This window comes from Telmatherina bonti (assembly GCF_933228915.1).
Source record: "Telmatherina bonti genome assembly, chromosome: 13".
NCBI classification, from domain to species: Eukaryota; Metazoa; Chordata; class Actinopteri; order Atheriniformes; family Telmatherinidae; genus Telmatherina; species Telmatherina bonti.
In genome coordinates, this window is record NC_136611.1 from 9,093,829 (window position 1) to 9,114,437 (window position 20,609).

Below are 20,609 nucleotides of genomic sequence, written 5' to 3' on the forward strand. Positions count from 1 at the left end.
TCCTTTGTTGTCTCTTTTGCTTCAGTTTTGCTCATATTCCTCCTTAGGCACTCTTTCCCTCCTCCATCTGTCACTCCATGCATCTTATCGGCCCTTTTCATCTTCAACTACCCCGACTTGACCTCCTGTCCCATCTGTCAGAGTGCGCTCTGTCTCTAAATGCTGCATCAGACACTATCTGCCGCACGCCGATCTGTTTGTCAGTGTTTCGGCACCAATCATTGCCCTGCTGGTGAGGCAGCAGACCTTGCTAACAAGCAGCCATTTGTCAGACCTGCATGGCGCTCGCCTGCTTTCTGCCAAATCTTAATCACATGTAACATCTCTCATTTGCTACTTGGAAAATAGATTGCAACTTATTACAACAGTTAGCCTGACTTTGTCAAAGTCAGCTCTGTGTGCAGGAGAGACGGCACAACATCTGAACTGCATATGCTTTAACATGAACATACATGCTCATAGCAATGCACAATGCAACATAACAGGAGGTAAAATTAGCATTTTTAATCAGCTTCTAATGAACTAAATAACTTATTGCATATTTTAGCATGTCATCTTATCAGCTTCTTTCATGCATTGTAATTAATGAATTCATAATCCATTTACATTTTGTTTGGTTATAAAGTGATCAGTCATACATGATTAATGATCACAAATGTTAAAAACCAATTAGGTTTATTATTACTTTAATCACCAATTATCTAATCAATCCATCATGGTTGCCTAATTTTTTTTTTTGTATTTAAAAAAAATTATGAGTTAATGCTAAATATTTAATTTATCATTAGTTTTGGAGCTATAAAATTAAATTAATTGGTGGATGATTATATTCTAAATGAAGGAAATTTTTATTAATAGATTTTCAAGTAATATTGAAACTGAAATGTTAATTTATGATTTAATGATTTAATTAAGTTATCTATAATGCATACAGCAGGAACAGTAAATTATTCAGTTACCAACAGGAGGAAACAAATTTATGTACCTATATCAGCTGATTTGTGATTACAAATAATGTGCCAAATATGATTAAAAAAATATTAAACATTGTTTACATGAGATTGCTTTTCCAAATAGTATTTCACGGTGGGAAGTAAGACTATGGAAAATGAGAGAAAAATATCTTTGTTCCTTTTCTTCCCCTCTGTCTCAAGCAAACACCAGTTGTTACATAAAATGATGTCTGAAAGACAACAAATGTTTGTAAAATGTGACCACTTGTTACTGTAACTCTACGTTTAAGCCGGGTTTATCACACAGCTTAGTTTCCTCCACATGTGAAGTGACAGCACAACTGCCCCAGATTCACACCAGCTGCTCAGTCACACCATCACACCCTCCTCTGCGTCTTATAACCAGCTCAGCTGTATTAACACACTCACCCGGTCAGAGCATTAAAACACCGCTGGGATGTAGATCATACCAAAGGTAGCCAGGCTTTGTCCTTTTAACGTAGCGTAATTAAAGATGCCTTAAAATGGATTACCTGCATATTGTCAGCCAATGCCTTGGGTATCTTCTCAGCGGCATAGCTTCTCCTTCCAAACATGCAAATGATCAAGGATGTTGAAGTGTCCAATTATTATTCCTTTAGATGAATTTCGAAAGTTGTGCCATTACTGAAGCAAATATTGATTTCTAAAAAGAAATGCCAGTGCAAATTACAGCCATGCCTTTTTCTTTGTTTGTTCCACAGGTCAGCTATCACCATATTTCCTCAGAGGACAGATGGCAAACATGACTTTAGGGTGTGGAACAGTCAGCTGATTCGCTATGCAGGTTACAAACAGCCTGATGGACAGATAACAGGAGACCCGGCTAACGTTGAATTCACAGAGGTACACATGAGGCATAGCTGAAGCATCTTTCTTCTTTTTTAAGTTTGCCTGTGCTCAGCTTACATGCAGATTTTTTGGGGGGTCTCCAGATCTGTATACAGCTTGGATGGAAAGCTCCAAAGGGTCGTTTTGATGTCCTCCCCCTTCTCCTGCAAGCCAATGGAAATGACCCGGAGCTGTTTGAGATCCCTGAAGACCTTATTCTGGAGGTGCCAATCATACACCCAAAGTAAGTAGAGCTTCTCCTCTTGGACATACATGAAGAATTTAGCAAAACAATCACTGAAGAGGCTGCACAAAGAGAAATCCACCCACTTGCACATCTTTTAGCAACACTTTTTTAACAATAGGGTACATTCATGCCAAAAACTCTGATTTGGGTTATCATCACAATCCAACTGTGACGATTATTTGCAGAAAGCACAGCTAGCCATCTTCTATCTGTTGCTATGCCAGCTTTTGTGGTAACCATGGGGCTTATTAGTGAAATTTCAAGCGATCTCCTGTTTTGTTTCTTTTTTGTTTTTATGTTTATTTTAAATACAACTTTTTTTTTTTGTTATTGTGAGCGAGTGCACAAGCCCATAAAGCCCTTGATAATCCTAAACATTAAGCTGCTGTAGCAGAATAACTATAATCACAGTAAAGAATTTGGTTTTAATGCTACTCCAGCTTAGACAAATACAAACACAGATGCACACCAAGCTAACTGCATTGTTACATGCTACAGAGAGCATTTCAGAATCCCTTGACACACTGATCTCCCTGCCAAACTCCCCCAAAATTGGCATGTCTTGGTCCATACCCTGCATCAGCTGGCCCTCAGCTCTGGCAGCAGCTTGGCACAAACAGTGGCCACCAACGGTGTCTCACCATTACACAAGATTAGACCCGGCTCTGCAAATAATCTGCACTCAGAGCAATGTTATCAATTCCCCTAAAGGTTGTGCAGCAAACAGATTGTCCTGTTCAGCACTAAAAAGCTTTTAAACATTGATTCCTTCATGTTAATGTTTGTTTTGGCTGCACTCCTTTTTTACATTACATGTCTCAGAGGTAATTACATGCAGTCCTGAGGATGCTAGTGGCTAAGTATAGATAATGTAGCAATGGATAATTTCATGACTTCATAAGGGAATACGATAAGTTGTATCAGCTGACATAGCTGAAGTCCTAATCCATCAATCCCCCTGTCTCCTCTACTCAGGTATGAGTGGTTTAAAGACCTGGAGCTGAAGTGGTATGGTCTCCCTGCGGTTTCCAACATGCTGCTAGAGATTGGTGGTCTGGAGTTCACTGGGTGTCCCTTCAGTGGCTGGTACATGGGCACAGAGATTGGCGTGAGGGACTTCTGTGACAGCTCGCGCTACAACATACTGGAGGTAGAGCCAGAAAACAGTGTCATGTTCCACGATGAAGAGCGGACAGAAGTGGACGCACAGATTGAATACAGCCTTGTGTTGCGAGGAGCATGTGTTGTCACCAAATGATCCAAATCAGAATACCATTCTTCTAATTCTGCATGCCGAGATAGCAGAGAGAACAATGCTTGGGGGGAAATTAAGTGCTGCTTTGAGGCAAAACTAACATAAAAATACAGTTTCAAATCATTGAAGAGAGAAAATTCTCCACATTAACAATTTTTAAATTGTTAAACAAAAATCTGTGCCAACTTGTGTGTGTTTGTCCTATGATAGAACTGTAGTACTGATACTGTGTTTGCATTGATGGAGGGGAAGGTATGCCTGTGCTTGTTCTGTAAAAACTACAAAGCACACATTTTCAGATCATCTGTCACATTTTTCTCTGTTTTGCTATGAAGGATGTCGCTAACAAGATGGGTTTGGACACCAGGAAGACTTCCTCACTTTGGAAAGACCAGGCACTTGTGGAGATCAACATTGCTGTTCTTCACAGCTTTCAGGTGCTTGAGCTATCCATTTAATGTGAAACATTGCCAAGCAGCATTGTCAGAGTTTTATAGGTTTGTGGGGTTACTTTTGGGACCATGGTGGCAAATTCTTGCTAGATGCAAAGTAGCCTCGGCCAGGTTTCTTGGTAACTAAGTAAAAAAATTCTTGACAAATATTCAACTGTTTTATGCATAAATATGTTCATATTTAGAGTGGAAAAACTGCTAAATAAAGCTAATTTATTAATGAGGCAGGTTGTGTCTGAAGTCAGTTTTCAACCTGGTTACATAACCTAAAAACTTGCTCTACACTCCTAACTTGCTCTTGTGGAGGTTGTGTCTCATGTAAAAAGTATCACTTTGATTTTTTAAACTTAAACCTGCTAAATGAGACTTTATGGATGATTAAATAATGCAGCTATGGAGTAACAGCTGAGCAAACTGTAGAAGAAATTCTTTATAACTGATGTCTCCAGATATTCTTCCAGGGTAGTAAATTGATAAACTTCTATCTCGTACTTACAACTATTTACCATTAGTACATTAAGGTTATTAGATTTGTGGTCACAATGTTTTGTTAACTTTGGTAATGGGGCTTCGAAACACAACATCCAGAACGTTTAATCCAGTCCCGTTCCATTAACTCTCATGCCTTATGGCCTTTCGTTAAAACTTTTCACTTCTCTTTAATATCTTTAGGTATGTGCGACTTTGGTATAACCTTTACATGACGGATCTTGATATATTCAGCCAAATGGTTGAACTATAGTTGTTTGGTCATTACATAGTTCTGAGTACAATTCTTTTACTATAACCTGATAAAATGCCTGAATTGCAGAAATTACAGGAAGATGTTGGACTTTTTGTGACTTCTCACTTGGACATTATCATAGAACAGACATGATGGAGGAAAAAAAAAAAGCTCCATAAGTCTTTAGCTACCTTATTCAGTGCAACTGACTTCATACAGAGACCGTGATACACCTGAATAAAATAATAAAAAATCATTTTAATCAATACCCGATTTGATAAGTGAGATGTGATTGGACATCCATAACCTGGTTTGGATTTGCCTTTGGTTGTGTACACGGGTTGTATCGTAGCTGGACAATTTTCAGCTTTAGAATTTATTACAATAAATATAGAATGTATGTTATTATGAAAGCTGCACAGTGGCATATTGGTTAGCACTGTGACCTCACAGCAAGAAGGTCACTGGTTTGAGTCTTGTTAGGTTAATTCTAAATTGTCCTTTGGAGTGTGTGCAAATGGTTGTTCTGTGTGGCCGTGTGATGGACCGGCGACATGCCCAGGGTGTACTATGACTCTCACCCAATGATTGCTTGGATAGGCTCCAGCTTCCCGTGACCCTTGTTTTCTGTGTGTGACACTATCTGAATCCAGAAAGGCCAGATACACCTGCTTGAATCTTTTGAAGCATTGCTTTTGCTGCGTTTGAGCACTTCTTTAAGTCAGGTTACACTCTTATCAATCATTTAAAAATGTGTTTTTTCTTTTGGTTGTGAAATTATTCTCACCTTCATTTATGTTTCCTGCTTTAGACCTGCAAAGTTACCATAGTTGACCATCATTCAGCCACAGAATCCTTCATGAAGCACATGGAAAACGAGTACCGGGTGAGAGGAGGCTGTCCTGGAGACTGGGTGTGGATTGTGCCTCCTATGTCCGGAAGTATCACACCAGTATTTCACCAAGAAATGCTCAACTATCGCCTCACCCCTTCCTTTGAATACCAGGTGAGGGGGACAAGTTATGGCGAACTTACTAATGCCTCTTCTGAAAGCTGTTCTGTAGTAAATAAACCCTGAATATCACATATTGTATGAGATATTCTTTAAGATTTCTTTATTTCTATTCCATTATTTTAAAAAAAAAAAAAAAAAGCCTGATCCATGGAACACCCATGTGTGGAAAGGAGTCAATGGGACACCCACAAAGAAAAGAGCCATCGGATTCAAGAAGTTAGCCAAGTAAGTGTGCTTACTTGTATTTAATGTATGATTTTGGTATTATAATCATGTGCATTTTAACCTATTAAGATCCTACCCATGACAAAAGGATCATATCAGTCCAATTTTGTGAATGAGATCCTTATTAGTCTTTTTTCCAAATGTAAAATGTAACTACAATAAAAAAAAAAAAAATGGAATATTTACCATTTGATAATTCACAAAGAAGACCAAAGTCATATTGTTTTCCACAGAATTTTGAACAAAGTTTGTACCATGAAGTGATGCCAAATGTCTTAGAAACTGTATGTACCATATGCCACACTGGGATCTTATGGGTTAAGTAGAGACGATATTGTGATCCTAAATGTCAAAGATAATTAATGATTTTTCTGGTTTATTAATAACTTTCCAAAGCCAACAAAAAGTTGGATGTAGAACGAAGCCAGCGTGCTCAGCAATAAAATCTTTCCAATCAACCCCTCTGGGAGTAATCAAAGTTTTGTCTTTCTTCTGTGTAGATGCGCACTTGCGCATGTGTGATCTGGTATTAATTTAATTGCCTCAAGGATGTTATAAGCTAGGTAATCAGAATTGTCATCCATCTGTGGCTGCCTGTTACAGCAGCTCAATAGCAAATTCTTTAGCACACATATTGGCATGAAAGAGCTTTCTGGTCATGGCTGAAGACAAAAGGATTGTGAACTGTAGCCTCAAATTGCTTTTTCTTGGATGATTCAGATGCTTGGTGTGTGTCTCATGTACATCACATTCACAGTTTCTTTTGTCACTTTTGCAGGGCTGTCAAATTTTCTGCAAAGCTCATGGGCCAAGCCATGGCCAAGAGGGTTAAAGCTACCATACTGTTTGCCACAGAGACGGGCAAATCGCAAGAGTACGCCAAAACTCTCTGTGAAATCTTCAAACACGCCTTTGACGCAAAGGTATCTTGCTCCTACCTTGCATCATCATCTCCAAATGTTAAGCTGGAGCTTAACAACCAAAGCTTGTGTCATTTCACCAATGTGTGATTGGAAAAACAGAGGAATTCAAAGACCCAACCACTACCCACTGTTCTTTGGTTAATGAAGCAGTCAAGCAAAGGGTTGAAGGAAGTGTTTCGTCTTGCAATTTCTTCCTCTCTCACGCAGTAAAGTGCTGCAGGTCAGAAGCAAGATTAAGCGCTGAACCGTCGTGCAGTGAAGTAGTTAAAGACAACATCTCGAAGCACCGCTGGCTGTGCAAATCTGTTAACAAAAGAAATTGAATCCTGGGGTAAAAAAAAAAAGAGAGCATGAGATGCTGCTCTCAATCATGCACTCTGCTTTTCCTTCAGGTCATACAGTAGCTTAGTTTTCCGTCCTGTTTTTTCCTTGTGTGATCAATCACAGAAGAACACACCAATGCATGGAAGTGTGTGAATGTGTGTGTCAGTGAGAACGGCTGTATAGATGGAGGGCAGATGTAAACGCCTCGGGCTAATCTTCACTGTTCTGTGGCTGAAGCCTGTTTTCCCTTCACGCCTTTGCTTGCGTGTTTTAGCGTGTGTGAAATGCAAGTGCGGCAGACAAAAACCACGCTGAGTGGTGTGCATCATGGCTGCTTGATGTGTGGCACCATATTATCATCTCGTTAGAGGCCAGGACAGAGTGGTCATTACAACCTCCTCCTCTGACATCGGATGCGTGTTCGGCCCTAATTTACACGCTCCAGTCATCTATTGTTTCAAGTGTGTGGAGAGAAAATGAGAGCGAGATAAAGATTGAAGAGAGTGGCTAAGATTCTGTTGGTGTAATGTTTTGTTTTCTTTTTTTTTTTTTTTTTTGCCTGCAGGTCATGTCCATGGATGAATATGATGTGGTAGACCTGGAACACGAGACACTGGTTTTAGTGGTGACCAGCACATTTGGTAATGGCGATCCACCTGAGAATGGAGAGGTGTGTGTGTATATGTATCTATATTTTTATCAAACAAATCCAGTTAACCAGGTTTGGAATAGATTACTTTTTATTGTTGCTTCAGAAATTTGGAGCTGCGTTGATGGAAATGCGACACCCAACGTCTAACACGGAGGACAGAAAGTGAGTTTAGCCACATTTGTTTTGTTTTTTTTATCACAAATTTTAGTCTTCCTTATCTGATAATCGGTAGTAATCTGGCCTAATGTCTTTGCTTTTGCCTCACCATGCAGGAGCTACAAGGTCCGTTTCAACAGTGTGTCTTCTTACTCTGACACTCGGAAATCCTCCAGCGACGAACCAGAGGCCAAGATTAATTTTGAGAGCACTGGACCTCTTGCTAATGTCAGGTAAGAAAACCAAACCAAGTCACAGTTGGCTATTTTCACGGAAGAAAAGGTGTTTCTGAGAAAATACCTTTTTTTTTTTTCTTTTTTTTTTTTTTTTTTTTTTTTTTTTTTTTTAAAGTATAAAAAAAGTTTTAAAAAAGCTTTTTTTTTTAAACAGCTAAAAATTGTTCAAACAAGAAATGATCATGACAATAAGATTTACATACTATCAAAACTTTTTGAACTTATAGATGAACATGTACCTAAAACACATTTTGCTGAAGCTTAAGTAGAAGTTAAATGAAGAAGATTGGGTGACACATTGTGTAGTTTGAAAAGGAAAAAGTAAAACAAAGAAAGAAGAGATCTTCAGTTATTTCTTTATTGGATTTATTTGAGTCCATGAAATGGCCGTGACAGCTTCTTGGGGATTACGGTAACTTCTTCAAATATTTTCTTTTGTCTGCTTGTTTGACTCTAAAGATGCTTAGTTTGACAAAGATGGAAGAGAACATCTTCTCACTTAAAAATGTGACTCAGCTGAATAATTTACAGCATTCACATGTAATGGTCAACTATTAAGCTATTAGCATGGTTCACATTGCTTAAAAAAAAAAAAAAAAAAAAACTTAAATGATTTTTCCAATATTTTTACACCAAAACCCAATTCTCAATGACAATTCTCTTTAATTTCCTCATCCAAGCCTTCTTATTTGCCCCATTTATTTGAGCTTCTCAGAGTTTTTTTTTTCTTAGAATATAGTGATTATAAAATGTGTTCAATTATATCAAGTCAAAATCATGTCAGTTCTGGGCAGAAATCTTCAAATTGTTCCTCTTTTGATGCACACATTATTCACTGTTTGCATATTTAAAGTCAGAACCTTTATTTTGCCTGAAGATATCTTCCCAGTGACTCCTGCTCTACTGTACCTACCAGCTCTTCCAGCTTCTTTTGATGACTCCCAGTTGCAGATATATTAAAATGCATCACCTTTCTTTTTGTGCCAGTGGACAAATTTTTTGAATCCAGCAGAAAAGATCATACATCTGTGGTCGAACCAACAGCAAACTCCAGTTTGGAATCTGCTCCATCTAAAACTCATCAGAAAGTAAAGAGCTGTTGTCGTTCCTCTGGTGATGCAAACCCTTAGGTTTTTTTTTTTTTGTTTTTTTGTTTTTTTTTAACATTGGCATTTTCCAACTGCAGGCCAATGTTTGTGCTAAAATCTGGCACTCACTGCAAACTCAAAGTCCTCCAAGTGATGAAAAGTTGATCAGCAGGTCTGATGTGTCACTCTTCCACTTCAACTTTGATCCAAGCAAATGCTCATCTTACACAGATTTATATAGGTTGACCCTTTTTTAATTTATGGGGTATTAATCTTTACCAAGGAAATTAGCACAGTTCCACACACTTGTGTATTTAATTGATCTCAAGCTCTTGTAATTATTTCAGTGGCCATCTAGTTTTAGTTGCAACATGTTCTCCTTCTACCTCCTTATTTAGTCTTTAAATGCAGTTGCTCTGAGAATCGCCTCATAATTTCTAAAAGTGAATTTTTGTATTCTGTAAATTAGTTGGTCACCAACTCCGGTCTTTGATTGACCATCCTACCGGTTTGAGTGTTTCAATGGAACAACACACCTGGTTTAATGAAAAGGTTCTTCAACGACTTGTCGACCTCTGCACCATCCTGTTAATGAGCCACTGGTTTGAATCTGGTGTGTTGTACCAGGGAAACACTAAAACCTGCAGGATGGCAGATCTCGAGGACCTGAGTTGGGGACAACTGATGCTGATTTATTGTGCTGATTTATAAAAGAATATAAATGCATGTCTTCTCTTCTATAGAGTGAAACCTGCCCCGATGCGGTAAGAGTACTGATTTAGTTACATCTTTTTGGTGAGGGTTTTCTTCTTGTCGCTTATCTTCATCCAGACACCTGTACTACAAAGCAGGGTAAACGCCTTAACCCAGGGGAGACTGGGATATCTCTGTGTTTCCTGGGTTGACTTATCAGGGTTTATGTCTGCATAAGTGGTACTACAAAGCTGGCTTTCGGCTCGGTAATTGAACGCAGGGTTTTTCCATTTTGATCAGCATGCACTCATAAAAGGGTTTTCGGCATCTAGCACAGTCAACATGATCCAGGCCAAAAGCAACACCGTTGCCACAGCGAAAACAAGGAAGAGATGCTGGCAGAAAGACCGCCAACTCTCTTAATGTGTGACTTTGTGAGATTATATAGTATTCATTTATTGGACAGTATGAATGGACAGCATTCTCATTGCTCAATTTTATTTATTCTTACAGATGTTTTGGGCAAAGCTTACTCAGTGCCTTTCCTTTTCCTTTATAGTGTCCATTGAGGTCCTTTGAGGGTCAGGCCCTCAAAGGACCTCAAAGTTTTGTTTTGGAATATTAATTCCTCACCTTAACAGCACAAGTAATTGTGTGTTCCATAAATTCATGGTTCTGCAGTACTGCTAAGAGTGACCATTAACCCATTATTTTAGATGCAACCCTAGTGGAGCTAAACAGACTTGGGGAATAAGTCAAGAACAAGTGCAAAAACACTCCATAATTTCCAGGCTCTAAGCTGCAACTTTTTGTGTCTTGCAGCTCAAACAATGATGATGCTAGTTCATGGATTTGTACTTTCCACATTTTGCATTTCATGCACACACCCTCATCACTGCAGTCTGACCAGGCTCCATGCTTTCATCAATTGAATCCATTTTCTCTCCTAAATGGTCCTTTCACAAGCCGCACCCCCACACCTGCATCGATGTTCTGAGAATGGAAAGGCTATTTTCCAAGAAAATTGTTTAGTCAAGACGTGGCGCTTCTATACCCGTTGATCTCTATTCCAGAATGTAACCTGCTCTGGTTTCAGCTTAAGTTGCCGTTGTTTACCTTGGTAAAAAGTGAATCATGGGAACGCAAAACCCAGGGTTGTTATTCTTGCCGTTATCTTGATAAGAGAAAATCCAGCTCTGTAGTACAGGTCTCTGGTCTCTACTGCTTTTTGATCAACAACCGAAGAACCCTTTTCTGTAAAGAACATTTCTATTTTTGGTAATACTATCTATTTGGTAATGTTAAGAAGAGATAATTTTAAGAAAGCCTAAAGGTGTGATGTGCAACAAAATCAAAGGTCAGTGACATAATTTATTTTTACAAATCATTGAAACCTTTGAATGAGCCATTTATATCTACTGTCCAAATACATGAAAGCTGCAAAATTTGACCTGACATTTTTACTATGGTGTCCCTGAACGGACAAACAACTTTGTGTGAAGTAAGAACCTTCTGAGCTCTAAAACAGCTTTGTGTGATAGATACTAGAGCACCGTTTGGATAAATTGTGCCTCAAAAGCCACACAAGAGGCTTTGACATTATATATGTAGATAATTTAGAAGTAGCAACCCTCAGTGCAGTCATCTTGCATCTGAGGCCACTTGATCCACTAACAGATAAAACAAAAAAACATTCATGTCTGGAAGAACTTTGGTCACTGATGGCCACTGTCCAATCACAGCTGCTTGACATTTGAAGGCATTTCGATGCCCGGCTTTACCTCCTAAGTAGTTATTGCACATCGTACCCTTTAAGTTTAAGTTCAATAAGGAAAATCTGTATTCTATCATTCTATTTGAATGCCTCTGTGATAATTATTGGCGACTTCTGTGGGTCTGTTCTGCTCAAGATATTGAAATAATTTAGTACTGTCTTGCATGTCACTGTTGTAACCCCCAGTCTTTTTCTCATACACTTTGTCAGTAAGTCCAGATACTAAAGCTCTTTAAATATCTTTATAATTCAATGTCCCTGTTTCGCAGACTATTTTTCATGTTACACTGCTCCTTCCCCTTTTTCCCATCATCTAGGTCTCCAAGGCATCTCAACATGGATCGCAGTAGTCATTTTACCCAGATTGGCTCATTTCTTCCGGTTGGATTTGGTGAAGTGTTCTGGCTTTATAAGCTAATGTGAAGCCAGTTTTCCATATTTGGGCAAAAATTTGTCCAGCTGTGGACGAGAGGTGATTTGACCCATGAGTCATTGTGGAAAAGGCCCAGGTTTTAAGAAGTCAAAGCTTCTTCACATATTCATAACATCAAATTTAAATGTCTAACCTTAATTTGTGTTTTTAAATATTTAACTTCCAAGTTTGGTTGCACCCAAACTTGTACTACCCAGTGTTCTCTGGCAAGTATTTATACGTCTGAGCACTGGATCCCACATTGTGTTGTTTCTCAACCATAGCTACATCCTGCATCAGAACAAAACAAACAGGAAAAGCAAAACAAAGAGAGTCTAGCTTTTCTAGCTGTTCCAATGTTTCCAACACTGCCCCCATGTGGCAGTGAAATGCAATAACAAGTATAAGTACACAGGCAAGGCACCACCACTGACAACCTTGTAGCTATGTCCTAAGAGGAAAAGGGACCCCCCCCCCTCGCTGAACTATATGCTATAACTTAAAGCTTTCCAGGCTTTAAATTTAATCTCAAAGTGGAGAGAGTGCGTCTGAGTTCTGAACCCCTACTGAGAGCTGACTGAGGGCTTTGTCTCCTATTCTGCTTTTGCAGACTCTGGAAACTACCAGTAAACTTTTGAGAAAGATTAAAGTTTAAGGTCTTTAAAGATAGGGTTTAGCATGGTCTTTAATCCATTAGACCAAAAGCAAAGGATTTTTCTGGAAACTTTGATCATCAATAAAAATATGACCGTCGGCATTTGTAAATAAAACTGGCAAATTATCGACTTTTGCGCTCATGTTTCAGTGTTATGTTTAAAAAGTCATCGTTTTGTGTGCCCCCCCGCCTCTATCATTTAACAATACATTCAGATGAATTTGTTGAATCACTGATTTCTTTATGAAATACATAGTCTCCATTTGCCTTCCTTCAAAAGCCCACTTGTCTGATATATTAGAGTGTTTTTAAATTCAAAATGACATCCTAATTTATGTTAATTTGCTATCTTCAGATTCTGTGAGCCTCCTTTCCAGCTTTCATAAAAATCTATCCTTTTTAACTTAATTTCCCCTCAGTACTTACTCCACATGAGAGCGACTTTTAGACACTTTTATGAAAATAGCAAATGTTATTGCACTGGACATACTGCTGATCTGTTGGAGAAGAGGGGACAACAGAAATTGTGCTCAAATTTGACTCCGATGTGGGCTGACTTGCCCACAGTGGAGCAGCCATTTATCTGCCTAAATGGCTTATTTCATGTTTAATTCCTCTCAAGCCAGGCGAGGTACTTGTAAAAGCATCACTTTAAATTCTGTTTGCAGCATTTCAAGAATGGAGAAGAGGAAGTTTTCTTCCATAGGCTCAGATAAAACAATCTGCAGCGCTGTGTTTATGCTTTGCTTTTTTTCCACAGTTCCTGCCTCTCTGTGTGTTTCTTCTCATGCATGTGTCTTTGTTTAGGTTTTCAGTGTTTGGCCTTGGCTCCAGGGCCTACCCACACTTCTGCGCCTTTGCCCACGCTGTGGACACGCTGTTTGAAGAGCTGGGGGGTGAGCGCATCCTACGCATGGGTGAAGGAGATGAGCTGTGTGGCCAGGAGGAGTCGTTCAGAACATGGGCCAAGAAAGTTTTTAAGGTTGGTTCCTCAGGTTAAGACCCTTTGGGCTCGTGGTTTCTGTCCGGAAACGTTTTATTCATTTCATTTCATAGGTTGGTTACTCATAAAGGCTCAATTCGGACACAATAAGCAGATAATCATCGGTTTACTTGTGGTTCCCAAATTGTCAGGATGGGGGATTGGATCGAAGTCATGACTCGATGCAATCAATTGGTTTCTATTATAGGCTATTAATGAATTGGCTGAAATGATGTGTATGTTGATTTGTGTATGTAAAGTGCCCTGTGACAACATTGCTGTAATGTGGCGCTATACAAATAAAGTTGAATTGAATTATCATCCAAACCTTGACAAGCTTTATGCTGTGGCTGCCATGAGAAAACCCTTTTATTTCTTTAAAACATCCATAACAGTCAAGGTGGCCCCTTGCAGTCGTTTGGTCGTACATAATCTTGAGACTGTTACTTTCTCCACCGAAAAGCTTCTTCTAATGTGTCTTTCCTGTGGCTGTGGTGGTGATGTCATCAAGGCTGCCTGTGATGTATTCTGTGTCGGTGACGATGTGAACATTGAGAAGGCCAATGACTCATTAATCAGCAATGACCGCAGCTGGAAGAAGAGCAAGTTCCGCTTAACATACACAGCAGAAGCCCCGGCCCTCACAGAAGGCAAGTAATTCTCTGGAAACGGAGCTCCGAGCTACTGATTGTGTCTTGATATGGAAGAGGCAATAAGTGCTGATAAGTACCACTGCACAAAATAACTATAATTTGTCAGTGACTCAGCTATTACATCACCTGAAGCTGCAGTCTGCATCTCTGTTGTGGAATGAAAAATTACAGTGCAATTTCAAGGCAATATGCGTTTAGTTGAACATATTATATTTGTTGTGTAACGCAACAGCTTTAGTGATAAATTCCAACACTAATGGATTTATGTCAGTTTCACATGATAATGTAGTTCATTATAATTATGAAGTACTGTACTTGTCTTATTGCATCTAAATGAACAATCCTGACAGATGTTTAACAAAAACAAAAGTTTATCATTGAAAGAGAAGTGTCTGACACAAAATCCTTTCACAGAAAGTGAATGAACTGACGAGACCGTCAGTCTTATGTCTAACGTAGTTTGCATTTGTATGCTTGTCTGACATATTTTAGTTCTTTTGTATCTTCATAATGGTGTTAACTGCATCCATTATGCTCATACTAAACCGTTTGTTCAGCTATGTTCATATTGTGTGTGCAAAAAAAAAAAAAAAAATCTCTAAAACCCTCAGAACTGTTTTAATTCTGTCATGTAAAATATCATATTCTTGTTGCAAAGAAATCTTACCAGAGATGCATTGTAAATGCTTGTATCTCTGCTGCTTGTATTTTGTGGTTCTGTTATGCACATGCTTGTTGCTTGGCAACCTCTAGTGTTTCTGAATAATGCAGACTAAGATGGGTACAATAAATGTTTCAGATCAAAATAAAGTGATCTGCCTTTTTAGAATGACAAAGATCTTAAGGGAAGTGCATTTATTTATTTTCTCTTATGAACATACTTTTGTGTGGAGTAAAAAGGGAAGACAAAAAGGCAATTTATGAACAAGATAAAAGCCATATAATCCATTTAACTTAATATTTTTTTCTAAAAAAGAAAAATAAACGTTTTTCATTAAATAAATTGAATAAATAAAACATGTCTGCAGAACACTTCTTGTTGTTGTTGTTGTGGTTAATATGCTTTGAAAAGGGTACAATGTATATTATAGTGTTTGCAGAACACCCACACAGTAAATAACCATGTTGTATTTGTGTACTGTAAATGTGCAGCAACTGTTTTGTAAATTTATTCTATTCAGATATTTCGCTAAAACTATTCCAGTCTTTGTGTCATAAGATTTGGATCCTGAATCCATACCTAATATTGCAACACAAAAGCCGTGTTGATCCTTTCGTAGTACTCTGAGGAAAGCCAAATAAGTGCTTTTTGCCAGCAAATGGAGTCCAGATAATTTGGTTTACTTTCTCTTTCGAGTACCTTGATATGGCTTTTGTTGTAAATTGGCTCTCTGGACGTGATCTGGGTACAACTAAATAATAAATATTTGAGTGAAGTTAATGTGCAGGAAATATAATCATATTTTTGTTTGCCTTATAGCATTGTACAGTATTCACAAGAAGAAGGTTTATGGAGCAAAGATGATAGAAGCTCAAAACTTGCAAACTCCCAAATCCAAGTATGAATTCACACACACACACACACACACACACACACACACACACACACACACACACACACACACACACACACACACACACACACTTTTCACAGTAACGTTTTATGCATGTTTGGCACATTTTTAGATACTGTTAAATGAATCAAGTGCATTCTTCTTTCATTTATTTTATGTGTGTGTGTGAACTCACTGACAATGTTGCAGCATGTTTTCCTCCATCTCTGCTCTGTCTTGCAGTCGCTCCACCATATTTGTGCGGCTCCACACAAACGACCACGACAGCCTGCGCTACAAGCCTGGCGACCATCTGGGCATCTTCCCTGGCAACCATGAGGACCTAGTAACCGCTCTCATAGATAAACTAGAGGATGCTCCACCTGTCAATCAAATAGTCAAAGTGGAGTTCCTGGAGGAGAGGAACACTGCCTTAGGTGGGTGATGTTGTTAGCAACATCATGGAACTGTGCGAACACGGTAGGCGTGTAATTGGGAAGGTTGCAGATAAAAATCTGGGCAGAGTGTCAAAATGAAAACATGAATAAGAGACATTCTGTCTTGCCTCAGCAGACATGACAAAGGTGCCCTTTGGAGGGGATCGGTCTTCAGAAATCTCTGTGTAGCTGTATTTTGGCAGTTGTGGTGACACTTGGTGATGTAATTGTGATATTCATTCTAACTGTGAAGCAAGGGGTGTTATTTAAACACAGCATGTGAGCTTGAACAAAGCTTACCTTCACAATGAACCTCCTGCCTTCTTTTAAATGCTTTTCCTCGTATACCAGCAGCACCTCTGGATTGTTTTAATGCTTCATGTCAACCATCCAGTTTGGCAATAAAACCAGTACATGTGAGGGTTAACGTGAAGTGTTTATGAGCTTGTACACAGAAAAATCATACAAGCTCGAATATATTTAGTGTCTATAAAGGCATTTATAATATACACCTAATGAAGAAATTATAGTGGTTAGAAAATGCAATAACTGTGTTGTTATGTAATCGGTTCATGACAACGCTTAGTTCTCTTGATCAAAATGTGGATTTAATCGTTTAAAAAATAAATAAAAATGCCTTTTAAAAAAAAAAAAAAAGAAACCAACCTGTAGAAAACCTTTCCATTAACCAGAGGAATTTACTTACAAGGTTCCAGTTTAAATGTGTGAAACCAGCACTGCTCTCACATGACAGCTGCATTTTTAACACACAAAAAAAGGTTTTCAATGTTTTTTTCATTTAGGCAAATACAAAGCCAAGATGCTTTCCCAAGAATAGACACAAGAAATATTTAGTAAAACTGACTTTTACCTGGGTAAACCTCAGATGTCCGAGTGAACGCAGCGTGTAACCACGCTGGTGTACTGTACTACCATGTTGTTGATCACAACGCAGCATTCATGCAGCATCATCTCACTATTAATCTGGGTAATATTTGTCCACGCTGTTCACATTTAATAAAGAGGATTCAAAAGTCATAAAACCACCAGATGTGAAAATGGCAAAACATCAAGCACCCAATAATGCCAAAGAAACACTCAAACGTATGATTTGTCCAAAATAAACTTTGTCAGCAGTGAATAAATTTGGGCTGCAGAGGCTAAAACAGAATCATCAGATGTAAACAACTCATTAGAAAAATATAATTTTGCAATTTGCTTTTTATTTTTAGACAACCAACTTAAATGCATTTATTTAATTATTTACATAAAACTTGTTTGTTTTTTTTTTTTTTTTTTTTTTTTTTTTTTTTTTTTTTTTTCATTTAAAAGCTATGAAATCCTTTTTCCATTCCATGCTCTTGCCTGGACCTCCATTTGACTTTTCTAGGTTTGCTACTAGTGAGTAGCAAACCTCAGTCTGTGTCCATACACATTTTTCAAACCTTAACAATGTGTAAATATACCTGTCTAAAACATTCTTAACCCACCCAAACCTGCCTCCCGTCACCCACACACCCTTCTCACAATGCATACAACCTTTATACCTCGTTACAGTGATGGAACTGTGGCTCACAGACTGTTGGCACAAACCAACTCACCCCACTCCACATCCACATCTCAGTACACAGCTTATTCTCCCATATGTAAATATATGGACAGCCCTTTTTTTCTATTTGTCTACCTTCATTACTTTTTCCCTTTTCGGATTTAGTGTCAAACTGCCTGCGTGCCTTTAATTGCCCCTTGTTGACAAAGTATTTTTTAATTCCAGACTTTAAGCACTAAAGTGTTATGTTGATTCGTGTATGTACAGTGCCCTGTGACAACATTGTGAAGTGGCGCTATAAAAATTTGAATTGAATTGAATTAACTGATGATGGGACAGTAAAGTAACGGTGGAAGCAGAGACGCTAATGGATCAAGGAAAAGCTTGTGATGGACACGGTCAAACAGCATTCTTTGATTTGATGTTTAAATCTCATCAAATTCATAAGCTTTATTGCATATTATCAGTAAATTGCACCAAGGAAGAATACTAGCAAGATTTGTTAAACCTAAATGCAAAAAGAAGCAAAAGCATAGCTGAAGAAGTTTTATATTTATTAATGGGCTTATTACTGCAACTGATGTGTTAACAAGTCATTTAATCCATATCTTAGGATATAAATGAGATTTTTTTACCCTCTTTTTTTCCTGCAGGTGTCATCAGTAACTGGACAAATGAGACTCGGATCCCTCCTTGTACTATTTACCAAGCTTTCCAGTACTTTCTGGACATCACCACCCCTCCGACCCCGGTGCTGCTGCAGCAGTTTGCTGCTCTGGCAACTAATGAAAAAGAGAAAAAGAAACTGGAGCTTCTTAGTAAGGTAAGTTTACTTAGTTTCCTGATTTTCCATTAACATTGACCCTCTTGTGAGCTGCTGCCACACCAAGTGGCAAGCAATGTTCATGATCACACCTTTTAAGTGCTTGCGTTGTGTACACGAAGCCTATTTCTTAGTCTGGGATTCATTCGAGAATCTAAATCACATGCAGGTTTTACAGTTTTGTTTAAAACACAGTTCTATAAAAACTCTGCAAAAGCAAAACATTTATCACACTTTTCTGTGTCTGTAAGTCAACAAGATGCACTTTGCAATAATGAAAATGCGTGAATTAGAAGTTAGCTGTCACCAAGTTAAAGCTGTTGACTACTCTAATCCAGAGTCACCCTCCCCCCCCCCCCCCCCCCCCCCCTTACAGTCCCTCCCACAGTTCACTCTCCATTTTTGTCAGTGTGTGTGGAAAAGGCTGGATAAGGCTAATAAGTGACTCGCATGTAGAATCAGTGCTGCCAAAGAAAGAGGGAAAGATGGAAGGCTTAAGTCAGGAAGAAACACTGCAGTACAATCAGAACTTCAGATTTTTGTTTATAATAAAGCTTAAACTCATCTCAGCACAAATATGGCATTTTTCTGACTGACTTTCAAATATCTAAAATTAGTTTTAAATTGTTTTAATTAAGATCCCTGTTAGCAGAATTTATACACACAGCGTTCCAACGTGAACATAAACACAGCACGCATGTACTCTTTCGTTTCTGTGACCCAAACATGTTTGCAGGAACTCAGGCTTCTTATTTAATAGACCTGACATTCATCATCTTATCAGCCATGTGATCATGGTGTCAGAAAAAAACACAACATAAACAAGGCTTTAGAAAAAGGTCCGTGACAAGTTATGATGAGAGCATGTCTGAACACCCCCTCATGCAACCGGTTTTAATTTCATTTGTTAGAACCACCATTAGCGACTGAAACATCAGGAGCTACTGTAATCTTCCTGTAGTATCCTCAAAATTACATTTTTTTCTTCATAATTTTATATGCCCAGCACACCCACACACAAATATATAAACACAAACGGAGCGATAAATACAATGGCTTAATGCAAGAAAACCAAATAAAACACCACTATTTATAGTTATTTACATAACAATAGTTCTTACAAACTAAACACTAGATATATTGTCTATGCTATATCAGAATTATTGAGGAGGTCCTCCACCGACCCACAACGTCCCAAGTTGAGGTCAGCAGCTCCCCACCTCCACTGTACACAGTATTGATGGAGCACTGCTTCCCCCTCCTGAGCCGCCGGATGGTGGACCAGAATCTCCTCGAAGCCGTCCGGAAGTCTTTCTCCATGGCCTCGCCGAACTCCTCCCATGCCCGAATTTTTGCCTCGGCAACAGCCGAAGCCGCATGCCGCTTAGCCCGCCGGTATCCATCAGCTGCCTCCAGAGTCCCACAGGCCAAGAAGGCCCGATAGGACTCCTTCTTCAGCTTGACGGCATCCCTCACTGCTGGTGTCCACCAACGAGTCCTGGGATTACCGCCACGACAGGCACCAACTACCTTACAGCCACAGCTCCGGCCGGCCGCCTCAGCAATAGAGGCACGGAACACAGCCCATTCGGACTCAATGTCCCCCGCCTCACTCGGGACATGTTCGAAGCTCTGCTGAAGGTGGGAGTTGAAGCTCGCTCTGACAGGGGACTCAGCCAGACGTTCCCAGCAGACCCTCACAACACGTTTGGGCCTGCCAGCTCTGACCGGCTTCCTCCCCCACCATCTGAGCCAACTCACCACCAGGTGGTGATCAGTTGACAGCTTCGCCCCCCTCTTCACCCAAGCGTCCAAGGCATGTTGCCGCAGGTCCGACGATACGACTACAAAGTCGATCATTGAACTGCGACTCCAGAGTGGAAGAAGGTCCAGCCCCTCTCGAGGGTACTGGTTCCAGAGCCCAAGCCATGCGTCGAGGTGAGTCCAACTATATCTAG

The 20,609-nt window shown here is 39.2% G+C and overlaps 1 protein-coding gene across 1 annotated transcript in view; it reads left to right on the plus strand.

The window, feature by feature from the left end:
• The window catches only part of nos1 (nitric oxide synthase 1 (neuronal)), a gene marked incomplete at both ends in the record, with an annotated part of 47,663 nt that overhangs the window by 18,866 nt on the left and 8,188 nt on the right, over positions 1-20,609 (plus strand). Inside the window, 15 exons of the mRNA XM_079250802.1 lie at positions 1,697-1,838; positions 1,928-2,067; positions 3,046-3,220; positions 3,661-3,762; positions 5,313-5,507; positions 5,656-5,741; positions 6,520-6,664; positions 7,554-7,658; positions 7,744-7,802; positions 7,913-8,029; positions 13,462-13,636; positions 14,148-14,290; positions 15,780-15,848; positions 16,086-16,279; positions 18,482-18,651. Coding sequence (XP_079106928.1) covers positions 1,697-1,838; positions 1,928-2,067; positions 3,046-3,220; positions 3,661-3,762; positions 5,313-5,507; positions 5,656-5,741; positions 6,520-6,664; positions 7,554-7,658; positions 7,744-7,802; positions 7,913-8,029; positions 13,462-13,636; positions 14,148-14,290; positions 15,780-15,848; positions 16,086-16,279; positions 18,482-18,651 — 2,017 coding nt within the window. The remainder of the gene's footprint in view (positions 1-1,696; positions 1,839-1,927; positions 2,068-3,045; positions 3,221-3,660; positions 3,763-5,312; positions 5,508-5,655; positions 5,742-6,519; positions 6,665-7,553; positions 7,659-7,743; positions 7,803-7,912; positions 8,030-13,461; positions 13,637-14,147; positions 14,291-15,779; positions 15,849-16,085; positions 16,280-18,481; positions 18,652-20,609) is intronic.